The 24,324-nt window shown below is 41.9% G+C and overlaps 1 protein-coding gene across 1 annotated transcript; it reads left to right on the forward strand.

Annotated features, from left to right (window-relative positions):
• The first annotated feature begins 1 nt into the window (after position 1).
• Positions 2-24,204, forward strand: smc5 (structural maintenance of chromosomes 5). Its single transcript, XM_021602355.2, has 24 exons — positions 2-254; positions 10,461-10,602; positions 10,780-10,832; positions 10,924-11,086; positions 11,207-11,341; positions 11,472-11,612; positions 12,089-12,250; positions 12,659-12,730; positions 12,850-13,105; positions 13,244-13,398; positions 14,181-14,294; positions 14,470-14,564; positions 14,646-14,778; positions 14,927-15,100; positions 15,402-15,571; positions 17,299-17,422; positions 17,535-17,657; positions 17,742-17,870; positions 17,971-18,066; positions 18,146-18,250; positions 18,565-18,684; positions 22,871-23,050; positions 23,150-23,245; positions 23,315-24,204. The coding sequence occupies exons 1-24, from the start codon at positions 100-102 to the stop codon at positions 23,444-23,446; spliced, it is 3,225 nt and encodes a 1,074-aa protein (XP_021458030.2). The 5' UTR covers positions 2-99; the 3' UTR covers positions 23,447-24,204.
• Positions 24,205-24,324: the final 120 nt, after the last annotated feature.

The following is a 24,324-nucleotide window of genomic DNA, read 5'->3' on the forward strand; positions in this document are numbered from 1 at the left end:
ACCCACTTTCTCCAATCATCAATCGACAACCGTCCATACTGGGCGCGCGAATTCCACTGAAAGACTGCTAGCACATCTTCGAAGTTTTAAGTCAGCATCATGGCTTCTGCGGGCAAGAAAAAACGAATAAGTAACGTAACGAACACACAACCTTCAAATAATGGAGCAGGTTCGTCCTCTGGTACCGTTGGAGATGGCCAGGTGTCTGGATTTGTCGAAGGATCCATAATTCGCATCACAATGCAAAACTTCCTGTAAGTCAACTCAACTGTAACATGTTTCTAAACACTCTAGCTAGCTAGAAAAAAGCTAGCTAGCTATTACGGCGTGATAGCAATTTACCTAACGTTAGATAGTACCCCCATTCATAGACGCTGCTATATGCTAACTAACGTTACCTTTAGCGCCAATTGACTCGTATCTTCTGGCCGTGAGAGTCGTAGAGCCCCGACGCCTGCGCTAATTAAACGCGTTGACATGCATTGCTTGCGGTGTGGTTTTGTAAACATCTGGGACGTATGTTTTATATCGTCGAGAAATCATTTCCCCCAAAAAAAGTTACCTCACCTTTTAACATTACAGGGTTAGGGTTCCGACACGGCCATGTTAAAGCTCCTGTTTACGGAAAATAGGTCGGAAGATATTTGACAACCTGTTTGACGCGACGATGGTGTTGTCAAATTCACATCTCTAACGTTAATATCCTATCTAAACCGATATGACACCAATGTCGATACATTCGTAAATCAACTTGTAGTGAGTGACACAACACACTTTTTCGACATGAGCCGTCCTTTACCGAGAACCTCATACCGGATTTTAACAGGGTCGTTAACAATTTAATTTTTAAATCGGGTATTTTTTTGCGCCTTCCTAGCTCAAATTCTAGACGTCCGATTAAAAGGAGACTAGAGTAGGCTGGCCACATGACATTTTTAACAAAGCTTTTTTATACTAGTTAATTGCATCTGCCATGGAACCTTGTTTCATAATATTGCCGTATGTTCCAACTGCTTGCCGTAGTTTCGAAGTAATCGCGAAAAAGCAGGCCTTATTTTATGATATTTTTCATCCTGTCAACAACTACTTAGTTATATTGAGCACGGTGGCACCAACACTCATTCCGAAAATTATATTCCGAGCAAATGGTTCTGTTTCGCTAATGCCGCTTTCGCTATTGTTAGCAATTAGAATTACCCACATAAACCTTTAATGTTTACCTCAGGTAAACTCACAGCGTTTTGCAGTTCTTAATCTTAAAATCTCTTCATATACTCCCCCAGGAAGAAAATTACACTTTAAAAAGCGACAGTCATTTTCATACATTTTTGGAATGTTTGGTAAATATGTATACTAAGGCATTTGTGAAAATTCTATAGCAATATAGAGTGGGAAAGTGACCTTGAGTTTGGCCAATTAATAGGCACTGCCATAAATACAAATGTCTGTCTTGACCAGGACCAGTCAGATCAGAGCTGCAGTAGGCCTTTATGCAAACAAGCTATTTGCTACACAGGCCTGCCATCATTCACTTTCAAGTGGACTGTGTGTTTACAGGCAGTTGTGACTTTAGATCATTAGAAAGCATCCACCAAACTACACCTCAATGGATTTCTGTCAATACCATGGGAGTCCTCTTACATTTGAACTTTAGTCCTATTGATCAAACAACCATGAAAAGGTAGGCTCTCTCCCTTATTTATGCACATCAACAAGATAAGCAACTAATGCTAGCCAGAGCAAGATGTGATGATTAAATCTCATGAAGGAACATTAGAGAAACTTCTAAATCTTTTGCAGCTAGTTGGCCATCAACATTTCACTGATAAACTATGGGGAATTCTAGCCTACTCGTCCTGCAGCTTGCCTGCCAATGCATCCTTGTCCCAACCAACCACCGAAGCTGACTGGTTAAAGTTCAAGCTAGCCACTTCCAAACATAAATGAGCAAACCCCTCACTCTGACCATTTTACATTCCCTAGGAGTGCTTGTTAGCTAGGCTGTTTACAACTTATCTAGGGCGTTCATGACTAACTTTTTTTTGTGCCTACGTTTACAAACACCAGTAATATTCAGCGGGTGTTGCATGTTTGTAAATTCATCAGTTATTCTGCTCTCTGGCACAATGACGAGTGCTCTGAAATCGGAGTAGATAGCCAGAGTGAATTTGTGAAGGCAAGAGATGCTAACTGGATAATGTTCAAGTTCTTGCTTGCTAACCAAATGACACCTGCATCTAGCTGTGTTTAGCCACCAAAAAAATGAGGGGGAAAAATTCTGTCACTCACTCCACTCCTCCAATTACATGACATCCTCGTAGCAGCTAGCTATCTAGCTAACGTTAGGCTCTGTGTTTTTAGCTTGCTACATAAATGGATACGCTAGCCTATTAGCAACGTTATGACTGACTTGTGATCATTACCCTTGCTAGTTTGATTGTATTGCCATTCCCAGCCTTAGTTATATTTATCAGTTGTTGTCCAAAATATCGAGTCATTGACACTGAAATGGTGCATCCCGAATGGAGGCAGTAAACAATGTACCAGGCCAGCTGTGATATACAACCTGTTAGTAATATTTTCTTTGACTACCAACAAATGTATTTGAGTTAAACTACGTTGCAAACTGGATGCATGTTTTGGATTAAAAAATATATATTGTACTGGCTTCTCTTTTCAATCTGCCATTTAGGTTAGTATTGTGGAGTAGCTACAATGTTGAGCCATCCTCAGTGTTCTTCTATCACATCCATTGAACTCTGTAACTGTTTTAAAGCCACCATTGATCTCGTAGTGAAATCCCTGAACCGTTTCCTTCCTCTCTGGCAACTGAGTTAGGAACGATGCCTGCATCTTTGTAGTGACTGGGTGTATTGATACACCATCCAAAGTGTAATTAATAACTTTACCATGCTCAAAGGGATATTCAATGTCTGCTTTTATATTTATTTTACCCATCTACCAATAGGTGCCCTTCCTTACGATGCTTTGGAAAACCTTCCTGGTCTTTGGTTTAATCTGTGTTTGTAATTCACTGCTCGGCGGAGGGACCTTGCAGATATTTGTCTTTGTGGTACAGAGATGAGGTAGTCATTCATGTCAAGCACTATTATTTCACACACTTATGTGACTTGTTAAGCACATTTTCATTCCTGAACTTATTTAGGCTTGCCATAAAAGGGGTTGAATACTTATTGACTCAACATTTTGTTTTTAAATCATTAAAAACAATTCCACTTTGACATTATGGGGTTTTGTGTGTAGGCCAGTGACACTAAATCTACATTTTAAATTGGTTGAACACAACAAAATGTGTGAATACTTTCTGAAGGTGCTGTGTGTGTATACTTTTGGTCACGTAGTGTATGTGGAGACCTGCTCATCAGACATCTTATTCTAAAATCATGTGCAATCATATGGAGTTGCCCCCTCCCCTCTGCTATAACAGTCTTCCAAGAAGAGTGGAGGCTTTCTTTCCACTGGATGTTGGAACATTGCTGCTTGGACTTGCTTCCATTCAGCCACAAGCGTTAGTGAGGTTGGGTGATTAGGGACATTGGCATGTTTAAACAGGAAAGGGCCTTCCCCAAACTGTTGCCACAGTTGGAAGCACATAATTGTCTATAATGTCATTGTATGCTGTAGCGTTAAGATTTCACTTCACTGGAACTAAGGGGCCTATACCGAACCATGAAAAACAGTCTTCGATCATTATTCCTCCTCCACCAAACTTTACAGTTGGCACTATGCATTGGGGCAGGTAGCGTTCTCCTGACATCCACCAAATCCAGATTAGTCCGTTGGACTGCCAGATGGTTAAGCGTGATTCATCATGCTAAAGAACGTGTTTCCACTGCTCCAGAGTCCAATGGCGGTGAGCTTTACACCACTCCAGCCGACGCTTAGCATTCCGCATGTTGGTCTTAGTCTTGTGCGGCTGCTCGGCAATGGAAACCCATTTCATGAAGCTCCCAACGAACAGTTCTTGTGCTGTCGTTGCTTCCAGAGAAAGGTTGAAACTCTGTAGTATTCCAATTATTACTTAAAGAACACTTAACGCAAGGAACTTAAGTGTTTTAAGTAAAATCTTAAAATAAAATATTCAATACTCAATTGTTAAATTAAAGTGCAATATGAGGCACGAAACCTTCTTCCGAACAATAATGAATGAAAAAATTGCCTGTCAACATCATAAAAAAAAGTAAAGTAAGCAAAGCAGACCTGAGCTTATAACTTTAAATTATTTTTCAAAAAGATGAGGATGTCTACATTGTCTGGGGAGAGGTGTAGAGCCCCTTTGCAGTCACTATGTCCCCTGCCCTCTCGCAAGTACCTGAAGTGCCAGGCTCAGCCAGGTAGCGTCTTGCCATCATGGCAATGTGAGGGTATTTACACTCATTGCTTTCCACCATGCCAGTGGATCACCATCCACTAGAATGCCGCTTGCTGCCTTGTAGGATGCCTCTGCATCTTTGATGTAGTTGGCAAACGTCTTGCCTGTGTCCTTGTTCGCAGAGGTCTCCCCGAAAAGCCCCTTCATGGCCAAATTATTTTGTGGATATGATGCCTCTTGAGTCTGCTCCTGTGTGCTCTGTGGCTTGACCCTGCAGAAAAAATGACGATCTAATAAATAATTAGTTTAATTTCATAGAACTATAATTGTGGCAATAACATTTAATAAAAAGCCATTATTCCAAATAAAAAATGGATGATTCTAATAGCAATAGCATAGACTAAGATTAGACTGCAGTATATTTATTAAGGTATTCACTTTTATTTTTTTACCTCCTCAGTGGCCACAATCTCAGTGGTGAGATCACTATGTTCTCTGGTGTAGGACAGGGACTTGAACCTTGGATCCAGTGCAGGTGATTTATGAAGGTAGTCCTGTACGTTAGGGGGTTATCTGGGGTTCAGGTCCTCTCTAATGGCAGCCTTGACATCTCTAGTGTTGGTGCTGTCTTCCTCACTTGGGCCCATGGATTGTAGAATCCTTGTTTTCAGAGATTAGGATCATGGACACAGGCGGTGGTGCAGTTTCAGTGCTCAATTTGGATATTTTCCTGTCCGTAAAGATCTGGCATGATACTGAAGTGGGTGTGCGATGGGATTTCCTGGCGTGGCTCAGCACTTTCACCATATTTTTAAACCCTTTGTTTTCCACAACAGAGTATTGCCTCATGTCTGCAGCGATAAACATCCCAATAGATTTGGAGATGGCTTTAGTCCGGTCTGATTCTGCAGCAAAGGGCTTCTTAAATTCTGCGGTGAGAAGTTGTCTCTTGGCTGAGTTGCCTCCCGTCACTGACACAACGGGGTGATGATGCTTTAAATGGGTGTCCATGCTCGATGTATTTCCATGATTTATGCGGCTTTCTTGTGGCGCAATGCCTACACACCTTAATGGTGTTGTCTACCACCCTTCTGTCATGTTTGACAGGGAAGCCAAAATGCTCCCATATGAGACTTAAATCCGGCAGGAGGCTTTTCCAGTTCTTCAGCTCCTCCTCCTTTTTTCCTTTGCTTTTTGCAACGTGAGCATCCAGGATTGATTCGGTGGGATTCAACATGCCCCGTTCACGTGAACAGTACACAACTGTTTTTTAAAAACAATCAAATCAGGCTAGGTATACTGGCCATATACCACACCTCCTCGGGCCTTATTGCTTAATTATCCCTCTGAAGAGTATGAATTAGGCTGTTTTGAGAAGGGTTTGAATCCTAAGCAACTACACATAGTTAGAAGTCCAATACCAACATAGCTAGTAGGTCAATTATTAAACTCTAAAAGGTATTTTACCTATCACATCTATAAACAGTCAACTTATTAATCATAACCTTGTATCATATCATTCTGAACAGTCGTAACCTCCTTGCAGCTGTAAAAAACGTAGCCTTACGATTCAGTACTACACATTGGTTTAATTATTTATTTATTTATTAGCTAACCTAAATGGAAACACAAGATTAACCTACACACTTAATACGTTAATAGGTCCCTAGCGGACTGATAACAATATGGCTGCTTGTTACAAAAGACAGAGGGCGAGACACTTAACGTTGGTACATTTTAGAAACTACTCTCACTTACAGCACTCCTTTACTTTACACACAAACCGCCGCCCGCTTGGAGTAAGAAATCATGAATGTATTTACGTGAAAATGCCTTGGTTCGCTGTGTATCTCTGAACCGTGCCACCTCTCTGAACCGGGCCTTTTCATAGCATGCTTCATGCTTGTAAGGCTCTTGATTGTCCAAAAGGGGTCCCCACCCGTCTTCTACTGTTTTTCTCTGCAGTCGTCCGGTACCGGGGATTTGTCGTGTAGTCCTGAACAGAACTAGTTTATTCTACTTTGAAAAGAGTAGTAGAATGGTCCCTGTGGGTGGTTTGAAAAGAGTAGTAGAATGGTCCCCGTGGGTGAGGGGGTCTGGTTGAAGTTACTTATTGCAAAGCTGATCGGATCTATTTGGATCCTCACTGGACAGTCATGACATTGTGAATGTCCTTTTCTTGGCTTCAGACCAATTCCTATTCTCACTTTAGCTATCTGCCTGTGACTGTGTAAACGGAAGACTGACACCACAAACCTGTTGTCACTACAAAATCGGTCTGTGCTATCTGGAAACCCTTGACGTATGTCCAATATTACTTTACCTTTGTGCAGAACTACTGGCTCTCTAAAGTCGGGTAAACAATAGTTTCCTGTTGATGTTTTGTCTCATTTCGAGCAGCTTATTCAACGTTCGGACTTGTAAGGAACATATACACGATTTTGCAGACATTCGTTTCAGGCTGTATAAACCAATTCATTATATATTGCAGCCTGATTAATCAGACTAGCTAGCTGTGAGATGTTGCTGTTTTGCAGACGCCTGCTTGGACATGGAAAACCGAGTCAAAGATTATAATAATCTGTGACCGAGTCTTGTAACCATCTAGCTAGGTAGCTAAATGTTGCTGAATTTGCATGTGTCCGACAGAGGTTGTTTTATTGTAGCCAAGGCTAGTTACAAATCTTGGTTGTGAGGTGTCCTGTTCTTTCGACCAATCGATTGGTCAAAATGTTTAACCTTATTCTCCATATATAGTTTGAATAAAATCAACTGCAGATGCAGTCTGATGCTTTAAGCACACTGTTTGATTAAGTAATTACGACACAAAAATGACTAAAGAACCCGATGGTTACACTGTTTTAAAATAAATGACAGCACGTGCCTGTGTGACTGGTGCAAGTTCTCTCCTTCCTACTGCAATGAAAAGGCACCACACCACAGCAAGTGTTTATTGCCCGTGCTGAAGCAACATAATTTCAGCCATTTAGTTTCTTACTTATTTCTGACTAAAGTTCTCATACCGAAATCCCTATTTTGTTTAGGAAAACCTTCCCAGCCCTTGCTCTCTTTACATGAAACATGTGAGCATCGCATGCATGTGACCAATAGGGCCTGACCTATAGCCTATCATAATCACATCAATAAATTGGTTATAACAAACTCCGAACACAGTAACACGTGACAGCAAAATGGATACGGCGGATGTGGAAACTTGAAACTGGCAAATGTTTACTGGTTGCTCAAGAGGAAAAGGACAAGTCAGATCTGTGGAAGACATTTGCCTTAGTTGCGGAAACTACTGGAAACCAAGAAAAAGGAGGGTATATGAGCAAGCAATGCGTGAGTATTGTGTGCCAAACAGTTGCTGTTAGATTACAGTATAATTTTGGGGGGGACCATTTGGAACAGTAAACAACACCAAATAAGTGTACCAGGGAGTCTGTTCTAACGGGGGAAAATATATAAAAATCCTTTATTACAGCAGACTAAAAATGGTTGCATGCATTCGTGAATTGCAGTTTATTTGTTTAGGCTAATTATTCAAAGTTACCTTTGAAATAAAACACTTGATTGCATTTCAAAGCATGAATGTGTCGTATGCTGTGTGATGGCATGAACAAATGATTTAATGATATAGTAGCCTATATATATTGAAATATAGGCTTAAGACTAAACCGGTTGCGCTCTTAGTGGTTATACAAGGCTACAATACAAAGCCTACTGATGATAACATTACTTATTATAATCACTATCATAATTGTAATAATGAGCTCAATAAAATGGAGGGTATAGGAGCGAGAGCTGTGGTACATGTTTTTGTTATTTTATTAGAATCGCTGTTGCAAAAGCAGCAGCTACTTTTCCTCTGGTCCACATGTGACAAACAGGTGCTGTTAGATTACAATATTATTTTTCTGCCTGTTTGGATCAGTGTAAACAACACTAAGTAATACCAGTCTGTTCGAATGAGAAATTGTGAAGCCTTTATCACAGCATAGCAAAGATTAAAAACAGACTAAAATGGCTTTATCCAACATTTTGCCGTTGCATGAGGCTCGGCGCACATGGAATCAGTAGGTTATTCAACAGGCACCCAAAGCAAGATCTGTCTTATTTCTGTAGATACAGTACCAGTCAAAAGTTTGGACACCTACTCATTCGTGTTTTTCATTTTTACTACTTTCAACATTGTAGAATAATAGTGAAGACATCAAAACTATGAAATAACACACATGGAATCAGGTAGTAACCAAAAAATTGCTAAACAAATAAAATATTTTATATTTGAGATTCTTCACCCTTTGCCTTGATGACAGCTTTGCACACTCTTGGCATTCTATCAACCAGCTTCATGAGGTAGTCACTTGGAATCCATTTCAATTAACACGTGTGCCTTGTTAATCTGTGGAATTTCTTTCCTTAATGTGTTTGAGCCAATCAGTAGTGTTGTGACAAGGTAGGGTTGGTATACAGAAGAAAGCCCTATTTGGTAAAATACCAAGTCCATGTTATGTCAAGAGCAGCTCAAATAAGCAAAGAGAAATGACAGTCCATCATTACTTGAAGGTCAGTCAATCCGGAAAATGTCAAGAACTTGGAAAGTTTCTTCAAGTGCAGACGCAAAAACCCTCAAAAGCTATGATGAAACTGGCTGTCATGAGGACTGCCACAGGAAAGGAGGACCCAGAGTTACCTCTGCCGCAGAGGATAAGAGGATTCATTAGAGTTACCAGCCTCAGAAATTGCAGCCCAAATAAGTGCTTCAGAGTTCAAGTAGCACACATCTCAACATCAACTGTTCACAGTAGACTGCGTGAATCAGGCCATCATGGTTGAATTGCTGCAAAAAAATCACTACTAAAGGACACCAATAAGAAGAAGAGACTTGCTTGGGTCAAGAAACACGAGCAATGGGTATTATACTGGTGGAAATCTGTCCTTTTGGTCCAAGTCCAAATTTGAGATTTTGGGTTCTAACTGCCATGTCTTTGTGAGATGCAGAGTAGGTGAATGGATGATCTCTGCATGTGTGGTTCCCACTGTGAAGCATGGAGGTATGGGGGTGCTTTGCTGGTTACACTGTCAGTGATTTTTATTTAGAATTCACGGGCACACTTAACCAGCATGGCTACCACAGCATTCTGCAGCGATACGCCATCCCATCTGGTTTGCGCTTATTCCCACTATCATTTGTTTTTCAACAGGACAATAACCCAAGACACACCTCCAGGCTGTGTAAGGGTTATTTGACCAAGAAGGAGAGTGATGTAGTGCTGCATCAGATGACCTGGCCTCCACAATCACCTGACTACAACCCAATTGAGATGGTTTGGGATGAGTTGGACCACAGAGTGAAGGAAAAGCAGCCAACAAGTGCTCAGCATATTTGGGAACTCCTTCAAGACTGTTGGAAAAGCATTCCAGATGAAGCTGGTTGAGGGAATGCGAAGAGTGTGCAAAGCTGTCATCAAGGCAAAGAGTGGCTGCTTTGAAGAATCTATAAAATATTTTGATTTGTTTAATACTTTTTTAGTTACGACATGATTCCATATGTTATTTCATTGTTTTGATGTCTTCAATATTCTACAATGTAGAACATAGTAAAAATAAATAAATACCCTTGAATCAGTAGGTGTCTACTTTTGACTGGTACTGTATATGGATGATTTTATAAAGCCAGGCACATTAATAAGAGTTTTGCTATTGATTATAGACCTAATTAAGTTGGTTTCCTCGTCTCTGCTGCTGTTGCACTACCCCATTGTTCTCAATCCCAATATGCTGGTTAACTTTGCTATTATGCACATGGCAACATAGGGAAAGGTGCTAATTCTACAGTGACCATATCCAATGTGAGAACTTATTTGCTATAAAATAATATCTGATTGATTAGTGTTGTACCATTATTTTTACATAATTTATATATACAATTTCGGTATCCCATGTCTTAGTGATGGACTGTGCCATCCCCGTGGCCTCCGCAATAGATTAATCCACTGAGACGGGTGCGAAATATTGCGACTGCTCAACTAAAGTAATGCTGTTAACTGAATGTGCTAACATTGGCTAATAAAGTTGCTGTACTTAAGTTAAGCTGACACACTCCCCTCTACTTCCCCCACAGGACCTATGACCACTCCATAGTTCACCCTGGACCAAACCTAAACATGATTGTGGGGGCCAATGGAACTGGCAAGTCCAGTATTGTCTGTGCCATATGTCTGGGTCTGGCAGGAAAGACTGCCATCCTGGGCAGAGGGGACAAGGTAGTTGGCTATTTATTATTAACTGTCCTAGCTAGCTACACTTAGGATATGTTGTCAAACTTTCCTTTGAATGATTTTTCATTATTGCATATATGACACTATATTGACTTGTATTTTTATTTATTTAAAAAAAAATATTGGCGAGATTATATTTTAACTTGGATATATTCTGACTAGGTTGGGCTGTATGTGAAGCGTGGGTGCAACAAAGGATCGGTTGAGATTGTACTGTAAGTTTGTTTTAGATTATTCAGAAATGCCAATATGGATTCCCTCTGTCTTTGTATAATAACATTGAGGGAACCCTACCTGTGTTTTCAGGCACAAGGCCAAGGGGAACCTGGTGATCAATAGAGAGATCCATGTGGAGAATAACCAGTCGACGTGGTTGCTTAATGGGAAACATTCCAGCCAGAAGACTGTGGAGGAGGAGGTGAAGGCTCTACAGATCCAAGTGAGCAACCTCTGCCAGTTTCTGCCACAGGTGAGTGTAAACTTGGAGGTTGTCTTTCCTGCTCATTTACTTGTTTTTTTTTTCTTACTCGATCCACTCATGTCAAACTTCAAATTCTCTGACCACCGTTTGTGCCCTGTGACTTTGCAGGAGAAGGTGGGTGAGTTTGCCAAGATGACCAAGATTGAGCTGCTAGAGGCCACAGAGAAGTCAGTGGGACCTCCAGAGATGTATGAGTTCCACTGCGAGCTCAAAACCTTCCGCACCAAAGAGAGGGAACTGGAGGTGAGAACAGTTTTAGTTCTAGCTCTGGATAAATGAAGATTAGTCGTTTTTTCTTTTATAAAGAAGCTTTTGCTGCAGTGTTAATGGCTCAGGGAGAGTAAGTTCTAAGGTAAGCTGTTTTGTTTGGTAGAATGTGTGCAAGGAGAAGGCCAGCGCCCTGGAGAAGTTCAAGCAGAGGAACGAACGGAACAAGCACGATGTGGAGCGCTACTACGAGAAGAAGAGACACCTGGACAACATAAAGATGCTGGAGAAGAAGAAACCCTGGGTGGTGAGTGGTCATAGAGAGATGTGACACCTGGGTCATATTCATTAGTTCACACCAACGTAAACAGTTTATTCACTCTACAACAGGGGTATCAAACCCATTCCATGTAGGGCCTAGTGTCTGCAGGTTTTAGTTTTTTGCTTTCAATTAAACCCTAGACAAACAGGTTAGGGGAGTTCCTTACTAATTAGTGACCTTAGTTCATCGATCAAGTACAAGGGAGGAGCGGAAACCTGCAGACACTCGGCCCTCCGTGGAATAAGTTTAACGCCTGTGCTTTACAATGTGGGGGAAACGGTTTATTGCAAAACATTTTGCTACAGTGTGCACTTACGAATACAACCCTATAGTAATTTATAGCTTGTTAAAAGAGCCTGGACATGGATAGATACTCCTCCATTTAAAAACAAAATGAATATGTAAGTATGTTATGTCAGCATTCATGTTAACAATCTTTGACAACCCTCTGTTCTTTCCAGGAGTATGAGACTGCCCGTAAGGAGCTGGAGGGGGTGAAGAAATCAAGGGAGGACGCCAAGAAGCAGCTGAAAACCGTGAGGGAGTCCCAGGCCCCCATGCTGAAGAAAATCCAGCACATCGACAGTCAGCTGAGGCCCATCGAGAACCAGATGAAGGACAAGGTCAGAGACTGGCTCCCTGGGCTTTGTAGCTGGCCTGGATGGAGGGAGAGGGAGGTCCATTTAGCTCCAGGCTCGCAGCTTATGCCTTTTGAGACTGGGCCTTGGGGAAAGCATGTGTTGTATTTACTTGGTGGGTGATACTGCAAAGACATTTGGGAACCACTGTGTTGTCTAGCCCATAGACAACACAGTGGGGTGGCAGGTAGCCTAGTGGTTAGTGTTGGGCCAGTAACCTAAAGGTTGCTGGATCGAGTCCCTGAGCTGACAAGGTAAAAATGTCTTGCCCCTGAACAAAGCAGTTAGCCTACCAGGGAACAGTGGGTTGTCATTGTGAAAAAATAATGTGTTCTTAACTGTCTTGCCTAGTTAAATTTAGACTGGTGCTGGTGATGCATCCTTGTGTTCCAGACGGTCAGCATCAGGGAGGCCTCTCAGAAGTGTAAACAGAAACAGGACCAGCTGGACCGGAAGCACAGAGAGGTCTGGCACTACTTTTTTTTTTTTTTTCTTAAACACATTTTTATCTATTTCTGCCTTATTGATACCAATGGAAATAGAATGATGTTTTAAATAAGTTTGATCCTCCCCTATCCCTCTAGATTGAGGACATCAAGCAGGCCTTCAGCCTGAAGCAGACCGAGGCAGCGGACCGGCAGAAGCGAATCAGCAACACCCGGCGCATGATTGATGACTTGAGGGCGGAGCTGGCCAACGTAGGCGACCAATCAGACGTGACGCCGCGGATCAATGCAGTGAATGCAGAGCTGAGGCGCATCCAGGAAGAGAAAGCAAAGATGGAGGGAGAAAAGGCTGACATGCGTAGGGAGAAGGACAACTTGAACGGAGAGTGTAGACGTAAGACACATACACACAGGGTCTGGGGAGTTCTGGGTCTCAAACTGTCTTGGCACTGAGGCTCACTGCACCATTTTAACCATGGTGGAGCGTTGCACGTACCATTTGACTTGGTGTAACTCTTCTTGTTTCCTGTAGTGTTGAAGAACAGGCTGAGGAGTCTGGATGACATGATGAAAATCAAGGAGGAGAAGCTGAGAGGGCGCTCCAAGGATACCTACGCTGCCGTCCAGTGGCTGAGGCAGAACAAACACATCTTCAGTGGCAATGTCTATGAACCTATGATGCTAGTGGTGAGGGCACGCTACAGGAATTAAGGCTATATGGGCCTAATTCTCTCCATATACTTTGAAGTGTCATTGTCAAGCGCCCTCCTACTTTTCTTTGTTGGCTGTTTCGTGGAGACCTATCTGAACTTTCAAGTTTTCTTTGATATGTTATCAACTAACGCTTCATTCTACACCCCAATATCCTAAAATGGCCACAGTAGAGTACCACAGTATGAGTCATAATACCCATTAAACCTAGCAGTCCAAGGAAATGGTTCCAATTGTTTTTTCCACAATAAAATCTTTCCCATAGGGTATTTTAGAAACACTTAAAATAAGGCCTGTGTTTCATGCAGGCTTAGCCTGGTGTGATGTTTTGAAAACTGGAAATCTCTCTAGGACAAGGGGACTTGTCCTAATCAATATATTCACCAGTATTTACACCCCCCGAAAATCAAATGCTAATGTGTCTATAATAAAGATCTACAAATGCCATGATGAGCTGGACAAGCCTGCCGAATCGAGGCAACTATAAGAATCTCTAGATGAAGTGTTTGTTGGCTAAATGTAGTAATTAATACATTGGCTACATTTCTTTTAAAATTCCCTAGGTGAAAAATGATTGGAACCATTCCCCATTTGTCTGCATTGTTTTAAGGGTATTATGACACCTCCAATGTGGGGCTCAATTCCTGTTGATCTTTTTATTTTTTTTAACTTGGTTTGAACAGCATGTATGGCTGATATGTAAACATAATTTGAAAGCCCATATGTAGCCTTTGAAAGAAATGTTCTGCTCTTTTCAGATTAGTGTCCGCAACCCTAACCATGCTAAGTACGTGGAGAACCACATTCCATTCAATGACCTGCGAGCCTTTGTCTTCCAGAAGAGGGAAGACATGGAAAAGTTTATGATGGAGGTGAGGCGGGCCTGTTGGTAAAGAATAGAAAAAGTAATGCTCAGTCATTGCACTATGCTATGATATAGGACCCTGAGTTTTTAATATATGACCCACCTAACCCGGCCATTGTTATAGGCTCTAATTAAAGTAATAAGTGCGTCAGTAAGAGTTCTGATGATGGATTTGTCCTCAGGTGCGTGACAGCCAGAACCTGAGGGTGAATTCAGTCTTCGCTCCTGAGGAATCCTGCGCCACCCGCGCTCCCTCCCGACCCATCGAGTCTCTGAAGTGAATAGTCTTCTCGTACTGTCCCAAGATGGAATGTAAAGGTATCAACCCTATACCTAACCCTTTTTGTCTTGTCTGTAGGCGTTTTGGATTCTTTGCGTACCTGCGGGAGCTCTTTGATGCTCCAGAAGAGGTTATGAGCTACCTCTGCAACCAGTACAAGGTGCACGATGTTCCCGTGGGAACGGACCAAACCAAAGCCATGATCAAGACGGTACGTTCCATACCCTAGAGTGCCTGAGAGGATTGAGAGTCCTAAATGTCAATGAATTACTTCATTTTCATAGCTTATTTAATTTCTGAACAGATTGGTATCGAAAGTAAGCTGATCCAAACTCTAATCCTTCGACCATATGTCTCAGGTGATTGAGGAGCCCTACCTGAAGGTGCTTTACACAGCTGAGGAGAAGTACTCCCTGAAGAAGTCCTTTTACTCAGGCAAGACCAGTACCAGTAACTCTGCCGTGCGGCCCTCCCAGTACCTCACCATGGCCGTGGACGCCGAGGAGAAATGCCAGCTGGAGGAGCAGATCAGGGTGAGGCCAGAGACACCTGTCAAGCACCTCCCCCACTTGGATAAAAAAAAATCCAATAAGTGATGAATTTGAAACGACACCTTTACACTAGCAATAAACTACACTTGGCCTTTTACACCAAAGAGGAACTTTTCAAGAGTTTGACTTAACACCTTAGAGATATCAGACACTCATAGATGCATAATGATGTAAGTTGACATGCATAACCTGCAGTGATGTTGTAGTAATAACCAGATGTTTAGCAAAGCACTGATATAGCACTACAGCTTGGAAATTAAGTGTAACTTTTGGCTATGCATAGACTGCTGAAAAGAGCATGCAAGCCATTGATGTCCAGATGAGTGCCATGCAGGAACGTACTGCCAAGCTGGATCACTGTGACAATGAGCTACGGGCCCAGAAAAAGGGGCTCTCGGAGATGAAGGGTAAAAAGAGACAGTTGGAACAGAAGATCAGTACCAAGCAGGACAGGTGGGTGGCACACACACACAGGCCGTGTCCGAATACCCATACTTGTGTCCTAAATAGTAGGTTGTTTGGGTATGGGGAGGGGGTAACATTTAATTAACTTCTTGGGGATGAGATGGGATGAAATCCCATTAACGGGATCGATTAGACAACAGCCAGTGAAAGTGCAAGGCGCCAAATTCAAATTCTCATAGTTCAAATTCCTCAAACATACAAGTGTTATACACCATTTTAAAGGTAGCGTTGTTGTTAATCCCACCACAGTGTCCAATTTCAAAAAGGCTTTACGACGAAAGCATACCATGCGATTATGTTAGGTCAGAGGCTCGTCACAGGAAAAACACAGCCATTTTTCCAGCCAAAGAGAGGAGTCACAAAAAGCAGAAATAGAGAAAATTAATCACTAACCTTTGATCTTCATCTGATGACACTCATAGGACTTCATGTTAGACAATATATATATATATGTATGTTTTGTTCGATAAAGTTCATATTTATATCCAAAAATCTGTTTACATTGGCATGTTATGTTCAGTAATGTTTTGCTTCCAAAACGTGGTGATTTTGTAGAGAGCCACATCAATTTAAAGAAATACTCATCATCAATGTTGATGAAAAGACAAGTGTTATACATGGAATTAAAGATGTACTTCTCCTTAATGCAACCGCGGTGTCAGATTTCAAAAAAACTTTACGGAAAAAGCACACTATGCAATAATCTGAGAACAGCGCTCAGGCACCAAAACAAGCCATACAGATACCCGCCATGTTGTGGAGTCAACAGAAGTCGGAAATAGCATTATAAATATTCACTTTGGTCTTCATCAGAATGCACTCCCAGGAATCCCAGTTCCACATGAAATGTTTGTTTTGTTCGATAAAGTCCATTTGTGTCCAAATACCTCCTTTTTGTTTGCGCATTTAGTTCACAAATCCAAATTCATGAGGCGCAGAAACGCTTAGTCCAGACAAAGTTTTAAAAAAGTTATATTACAGTTCGTAGAAACATGTCAAACAATGTATAGAATCAATCTTTAGGATGTTTTTAACTAATCTTCAATAATGTTTCAACCGGACAATTCCTTTGTCTTTAGAAATGAAAAGCAACGCCGCAGCTAATTGGACAAAAGGTACACTATCTTGGATAGGAAAAGACCTAACCTACAAACCTCAGATTTCCAACTTCCTGGTTGGATTTTTTCTCAGGTTTTTGCCTGCCATATGAGTTCTGTTATACATCATTCAAACAGTTTCATAAACTTCAGTGTTTTCTATCCAAATCTATTAATAGGAGGCAGTTTACTCTGGGCACCTTATTCATCCAAGCTACTAACATTTAATATACTGAACAAAAATATAAATTCAAACTGTCCGAATTTCAATGATTTTACTGAGTTGCAGTTCATATAAGGAAATCAGTCAATTTAAATAAATGAGGCCCTAATGTATGGATTTCACATGACTGGCAGGTGCACAGCCATGGCTAGGCCTGGGAGAGCATAGGCCCACTTGGGAGCCAGGCCCAGCCAATCAGAATTGATTGTTTCAGAATTATGTTTTATTAGACAGATACTCCCAGTTTCATCAGCTGTTGGGTGGCTTGTCTTAGCCGATCCCACAGGTGAAGAAGCTGGATGTGGAAGTCCTGGGCTGGCGTGGTTACATGTGGTCTGCTGTTGTTTTCTCCTCTCACACACCATTTCCTCTTGTGTGTGTGTGTGTGTGTGTAGTCTTCGGCAGATGGAGCAGGGGGGCATTGACCTACAGAAGGCTGAGGAGGAGACCAAGGCCCAGATCTCAGCAGTCAACTCCCAGAAGGTGGCCATTGTGGCTGAGTTCATGGCCCACATGAAGGTATACAGTCACAGGTTAATGCTGAAGGCTCCAGATATACAGAACCTGGGTGGTGTATACTGACTGCCTTAAGTCTCTCTCTCTTTATCATTCTCTTTTCCCTCGTCTCTAGCTGAGGGCTAAGTTGAGTATGGAGAAGGTGTACATGGCTCTTGAGACCGTGGGCATGACAGCAGAGAAGACCAAGCTGGAGACTGACTGCAGGGAGGGCTCGGCCGAGCTCAGGATCCTAGAGGTCAGGTCACGCACTCATACAATTTCACACATTAAGTTGTAATCTGTACTCACTGTGTGTGTGTTTCCTCTTCTCCCCTCTCAGCAAGCGTGTGCCATGCTGGAGCAGCGCAAGGCCCGTCTGTTGGAGATGTGTAAGGGCCTAATGAGGAGGGCCAGGGAGATCTGTAACATGGACCCTGGGGAGAGTGCTGTACCCCCAGACCTACACACGGTCAGTATAGTACTGCACAACTCCACACTGAGTCCTCCATTCATTCTACCAGTTTTAATGCATTCATTAATTTGTGAATTTCTTCATTTGTTTTCTGTAGGCCTTCAGCCAGCTGCCCGACACTATGGATGAGATAGACGCCATGTTGAATGAGGAGAGGTCCAGGGCAGAGTGCTTCACTGGCCTCAGTGAGAATGTAAGTCAGAAGGCTCCTCAAAGCGTGTGCACGTATTGATTCTGCCTCACCATGTAACAACCCCCCCCCCCCTCCCCAGGTGGTGGATGAGTACAACAGGAGAGAGCAGGAGATCAAGAACCTGGAGAAAGAACTGGATGAGAAGAGCAATGCCCTGAAAACCTACAGACAGAACATATCAGAGGTACTCTAATGACAGATTAGTGACTCAGTCTGTGCCAATTCTATCATTTCAATGCTTTAAAAAAAAATTCCTTCTGAAAATGCCTAGCAAATCAGTGTTGGATAGTGCATGTTTGAATTCATTATGCCAATTCTGTTGCTAAATGGAAGCCAATGGAACCAAGTGGGGAAGGACTTACCTGAATTTATCCAAAAGAAACTCTTGTTTTTAAAACTTTCCGTTTTTCAATTTTTTGGACTAATGATTACACCCTAGGTTTGATGTCATCTACAGAGATGTTTCCCTCCTGAAGACTTCTCTCTGTGTGTTGACAGGCAAAGGAGCGCTGGCTGAATCCTCTGAAGCAACTGGTAGAGCAGATCAATGACAAGTTCAGTGATTTCTTCCGCTCCATGCAGTGTGCCGGGGAGGTGGACCTGCATTCAGAGAACGAGGTAAGGCACGCCAAACACCTGCTGTATCCTCTGTCTGGACTAAGGGGGAGGTGCCCGAGTGTCGTCTTAGATGTTTGTGGGAGCTCTAGTAGCAGTCACATAGGGTTGTCACCATACCAGTGTTAACTCGAAATGACACAACAACAAGGTTCCAGTTTAACAATGTTTACTAAAATGTATTAGCACACTACGTGGTTGCGATTGCACTCAGGCCAGGTTCATCAACAACGAGAACCCTACGCAGGCGCACTAATAACAGAGTGATAGCCCCGTAATAACAGAAATATAGGGATACTTAAAACATCAACTTAACAATCTTCCACTTTTCTTTAAAGACAACATCAACAACATAATTAAATGTCCAAGTATTATTCAAGTCCCCCATTACAAATGGGTTGTGTGACAGTTATTATTTGTATTACTCAAGCTGCCACTTTCCATTACGGAGTGCCTGTAGGCGCACAAGACTGCTGGATGCGCCCTTTTTAGTCAGTCAGCAAGCTGTTTCTTTTATGGTCGACCACAGAATCCACTGGATTCTCTGTGTAAATTCCTTGATGTGGCTAATCTCAAGACAAAGTCTTTTCTCTGTGACAGACTTGGTTGACTTCACAGCATCAACTAAGGAGTAGTTGTCAGTGACACAAACTACAGGTAGAATGTGCCGTTTTGTCTCACCAGTGGTGAGCTCTGAGAACAGAGTTGCAAGAAAGATCGCATTGTCAATTCCATCCGCAAGAGTAAGTGTTTCTCCAGCCAGTGTGTTTCAGACAACCCTTCTGATCCTTTTTGACTGCCAACGGATGGGTGAGAATCTTCCTCCTTCACCCATTAACACGATTAGATGTCCACCTTGTGTGCCTCCAGTGATGCTTCCCTAGGGCACCTTACAGATGAAGACAACTAGTTTCAGTGTTATCTTTTCCAACATGCTGAAACTTGAGTTACATGTTCATAAACTGTAATCACAACAACTGTTTGCTTCATGAATGATTTGTACAGTGGCGTGTTGTTGGATGCCAAGTTGCAGCCATCAAACATTACATCAGGTCTACTCTGTCTAATAACCCATAGAATTTGACCTATCTTTGACATCAATTGATCAGCTTCAATTCCACAGAGAGGGGAATTCCTTTGTACGGCTCTTGAAGAATCCATGTGGCTAGGTTAAATTCTTGATTTTGCTCTCCTGTTATATCAGTATCGTTCCATCAACTGTAATAAACTCTATGCCAACATAACAATTATCATGCTCCTCACGGCCGACATGGAAAACAGCTTTGAGGTGTGGAATCACAGTTGTAGCAAAGGTCTTTGAGCCACCCCAGATGAAGTCATCAACATGACAAGCAAGTACTCCAGTCACATTGCAGTCTTGATCAAGCCAATAGAAGACTGCAGGATCCACTTGTGACATGTTTCCACCTGTACTCAGAATTGTTGCCTTGACTTTGTTGTACCGGTAGAGTGATGCATCTGCGAGACCATGCATACACTTTTCTAATTTCCACAATGTTCCTTTGCGCTTAGCTTCAGACGGTGGCCGGATGTGAATGTCCCCTGACAGCTGTTCCCTGCAAAAATGCAGATTTGATATCTATGGAATGACGGTTCCATTTTTTTCTGGCAGATCACTGTCATCATCATGACTGAGGCAAATGTCTAAGTCTTTTGGGAGTTGTTTAGCAGCCAGCTCCTCAAAACCTCTAACCACTAGCCATGCTTTTGCCACTATTCCAGTTAAGGACTCTTTTAAGGGTACACACCCACCTTGATGAGACACATTTTTGGCCAATATCTTTGACTTCCTCAAACACATTTTTGTTCCTCCAATTACTGAGCTCATCAAGCTTAGCTGAGTCAAATGACACGTCCTTTGTTTCAAGTACATAATTTTCAATGTCATTCTGTTTTTTGTGTATGTTTTTTTTCTTCCATTGGTTCAATTCTGAGATCTACAAGTGACAGGTCAGCTGACCCTGTTGTACCAGAAAGTGTAGCTGGTTCAGAGTACTGCAAGTTGTACCAGTTCTGCTGTTTTCCTTTGGCTTATCCTGCTCGTCCAATGACGGTTGCTGTATGCGGAGTACCACTTTCTCTGTCCATGGATTTAAGTTTGTCCAGTTTTCAGATTGGAACAACCATGTTGTCTTAACACATGTGGCTGTTGAATGTTTTCCTCATTTGAACGCGCAACAGTATTACCTGTGGCATGGTTGAAGGTGTCTGCTCCATTTCCTGTGTCAGTTTGTGTCCATATCATTGGATGTGACATCTGGTAGGTTTGTGTCTGTTAATGTGTCCTTTGTGTCATTTTTCATTAGCAGGCTGATTCTCAGCAACAGACCTCTTGTTGATCGTTTACTTTCCTTGAGTGACGCACCCTGACACTGGTGCCTCACAAATATCACCACACCATCTTGGCCAATGACTACTCCCGGTCCTTTCCACTCTTGACAGTCAACTCGTTTGTTGTACACTCCATGTGCTCCGTGTCTGTCAGAATCTAATTTTTACATGGACTCTGATGTCTTTTGTCTAAAATGTTTACACAATAGTTGCCTGAGGTAGTAAGTTTAAGGGTCACTGGTTGTTTAAACATCACTGCCTTGTCATTTTTTATTCCTAGTACATCCCCTGCCTTCTTGAGGGAAGCTTTACTTAATAGTAAGGGGATATCTGTAGGGACCACCTCTGTTTCAATGTGACACTTAGTCTGACCAATTTTGCTGGTATTGACTCTTGGTAGAATGGACGATTCTCCCATCTCCAAATTTGAAAGCTCTATAGCTTAGTGTGCCAATCATGTTTTGTACTACTTTCATGTTTAGGTCACTGACATGGCGATCAAGCCATTTTGCACCACACACTGTGTGTGCACATGTAGTATCAATCACAACAGATCGTAAGGATTCAACTATAAAGATCTCCGTATCAGAAGCAGATTTGTTTGAAAACAGTGTAATGTTACACTGCTCTCTCTGTTTACATTTTCCTGTTAGTTTAAATTGTTAATTTTTTTAGGGCAGTCTTTAACCCAATGGTAAGTGCTTTGACAAATAGCACATTTTGATCTCCTTCCATATTTGTCTAGTGGATTTGTGCTGGGAAATGGTGCCCTCTTCTGGTTGTCTTGAGTATGTGACTTGTTGGTGTCTTTACTCTGCTGCTCAGTGTAATATGCTGCGTCACTCACTTGCATTCTATCTGTTATTGGCGTGACAGACGTCTTTTCACCCAAAAATATTTTTAGTGCCGACTTCATTGACTCAAGTCAGCACAGTACAAGCAGTCAAAGCCAACTGTTTCTCCCTACCATCCAGACAGGCAGTATCTAGCAACTTGAAAGCTAACACTGCATCCGGGAGAACCATGTCGTACTTGCGCATCCTATTGTACCTCTGTTCAAAATCAATGAGGTAGTTCGTCATTGCAAACAAAATATCTCTAACACTGTCCGTTTGAATATGCCTCGTAGGCACAGTCTTTCTCTTTAAGAAACACCTAATCCAGTGCTCTAATCAAAGTTTGCATACCGTCATCCTTGTTCAAATCCTCAAGGGATATTTCCAGTTCTGTCTCTCTCGCTCTTCCATCGAGCGATAATACCACAAGTGCTGCCTTTTCCCGTTCAGATTAGTAACCCGTGTCTAGATTCCATGTTAATTTTTCTTCTTGTCAAACCGAGGTGGCAATCGAAATGACACAACGTTAAACTGGAACCTTGTCAATGTTTACTAAACCGTATTAGCACACTACGTGGTTGCCTTTGCACTCAGGCCAGGTTCATCAACCACAAGACTCCTGCGCAGGTGCACTAATTAACAGAGCGATAGCCCCGTAATAACAGAAATAGAAGGATACTTAACATGAACTTTAACAACCAGTATCGTGATATTCAGGGGTATTGTGGCAAAGAAACAACATGAAGTGGATTGAATTTCATGAGGAAAACAGTCCTAATGCTGGAAACAAAAAGCCTTATGTTGTCACCCAGAATCACGTATCTTTTCCAAGCTATAGCACACAATATTTTACATACAGTAGTTTTTTTATTTTTTTTTATTTTTTTTTAGGACCAAATAGTTTGTCTCCTTTCTTTTCCTTTTTGCCAAGGAAAATCCAGTATCGTGACAACCCTAAATGTAGTAAGTCTGTCTGTCTTACTGGTGTCTGCTCCCTGCAGGAGGAGTATGATAAATATGGGATCCGTATCCGGGTGAAGTTCCGTAGCAGCACGCAGCTCCACGAGCTCACAGCACACCACCAGAGTGGAGGGGAGCGCAGTGTCTCCACAATGCTCTACCTCATGGCCCTGCAAGAGCTCAACCGCTGTCCCTTCCGAGTGGTGGATGAGATCAACCAGGTATGTAACAGACACCAACTGCTGCCTGCTTAAGTGGTAAAATCACTTGCGCATCCAGACTGTATTCACACAGGCTTTGTTTCTTCCTATTCTACCCAGGGTATGGATCCAGTCAATGAAAGGAGAGTCTTTGACATTGTTGTACGGACAGCCTGCAAGGAGACAACCTCCCAGTACTTCTTCATCACACCCAAGGTAAGTGTCACTGCAGAGGTGGTGACTTACTAGTGATTGTTGTGAATTAATGTTTGTGTTTTTCTCCAGCTCCTTCAGAACCTCCAGTATGCAGATGAGATGACTGTCCTGTGTGTCCATAACGGACCTCACATGCTGCCCCCCAACAAGTGGGACGAGAAGGCCTTCACGAGACGCTGCCTCCGCCGCAAGGGCAAATAGTGAAATGACCAGTTCATGATTTTCTGAGCTCTCATTTTTGGTTTGACAGAAAAGATTTGTTGACACAATCATTATTTTTTTTTATACACTGTTTAAATAGATACTTTGTAAATACTGTTCGATATGCATTGTTCAAATGTTATCTTTGAGATTGGAATAACTCCTTTTCACGGAGTCATTCCAATCTCAAAGATAACATGCTAATTGTAAAGATTCAAGTGCTGTTCTATTTTGGGTTGAGCAAATTAATAGTGGATTAAATGTTCTTGATGTGAAGCAGTCAGCAGGGCATGAGATTTGTTTGTTTTTTAATCTAATGGTCTTTGCCTAGTTCTTAGGACATCATCAGTGTGAAATCAACAAGTTTCACCCCCCTCCCTCCCATTCTATCAATGGTCCTTTGATCAAATTAGATACCTTTAGACAATCAAAGACCATTGAGGGAAACAAAATACTTTTTTGCTCATCACCTCAAAATGTGATCACACAATTGTACTAGAGTTGACAACTTCCTATGCAAATGGGCCACGGTGTAACAGAGTACCATTTGATTTGTTTAACCCTTATCTTTAATATTGTAATGTTTCTGTGCTTTTCATTTCTTTTTTTTTTCAACATTTCAGAATAATGATCAATGACAGGAGTGATATTCAGTCTGCATAGATGACACTTTTTTTGTTTATGCTACCCAAGATTACTTCTATTATTTAAGGGTGTTCTAGTAAACTATTGTGCAAAGTAAACAAGTTATTACTCAAGTGACTTAATTTACTCCTGTTGTGTGTTGTTGGGGCACCATGTCCAAGCCTACGAATGATGACAGTTGTTTGTTTGAGGTGTTTACTACTCAAATTCACAGCTTTCCAAAACATCCGCAA

Source organism: Oncorhynchus mykiss, chromosome 5 (genome assembly GCF_013265735.2).
Source record: "Oncorhynchus mykiss isolate Arlee chromosome 5, USDA_OmykA_1.1, whole genome shotgun sequence".
Taxonomy (NCBI): Eukaryota; Metazoa; Chordata; class Actinopteri; order Salmoniformes; family Salmonidae; genus Oncorhynchus; species Oncorhynchus mykiss.

What these genes read in the sequence shown, in the direction of transcription:
- smc5 (XM_021602355.2), top strand. Translation starts at nt 100, where the DNA reads ATGGCTTCTGCGGGCAAGAAAAAACGAATAAGTAACGTAACGAACACA. An exon ending in ATGAACCTATGATGCTAGTG is followed by an intron (nt 13,399 to 14,180) that starts GTGAGGGCACGC and finishes TGCTCTTTTCAG; the next exon opens with ATTAGTGTCCGCAACCCTAA. An exon ending in ACCTGCATTCAGAGAACGAG is followed by an intron (nt 18,685 to 22,870) that starts GTAAGGCACGCC and finishes TGCTCCCTGCAG; the next exon opens with GAGGAGTATGATAAATATGG.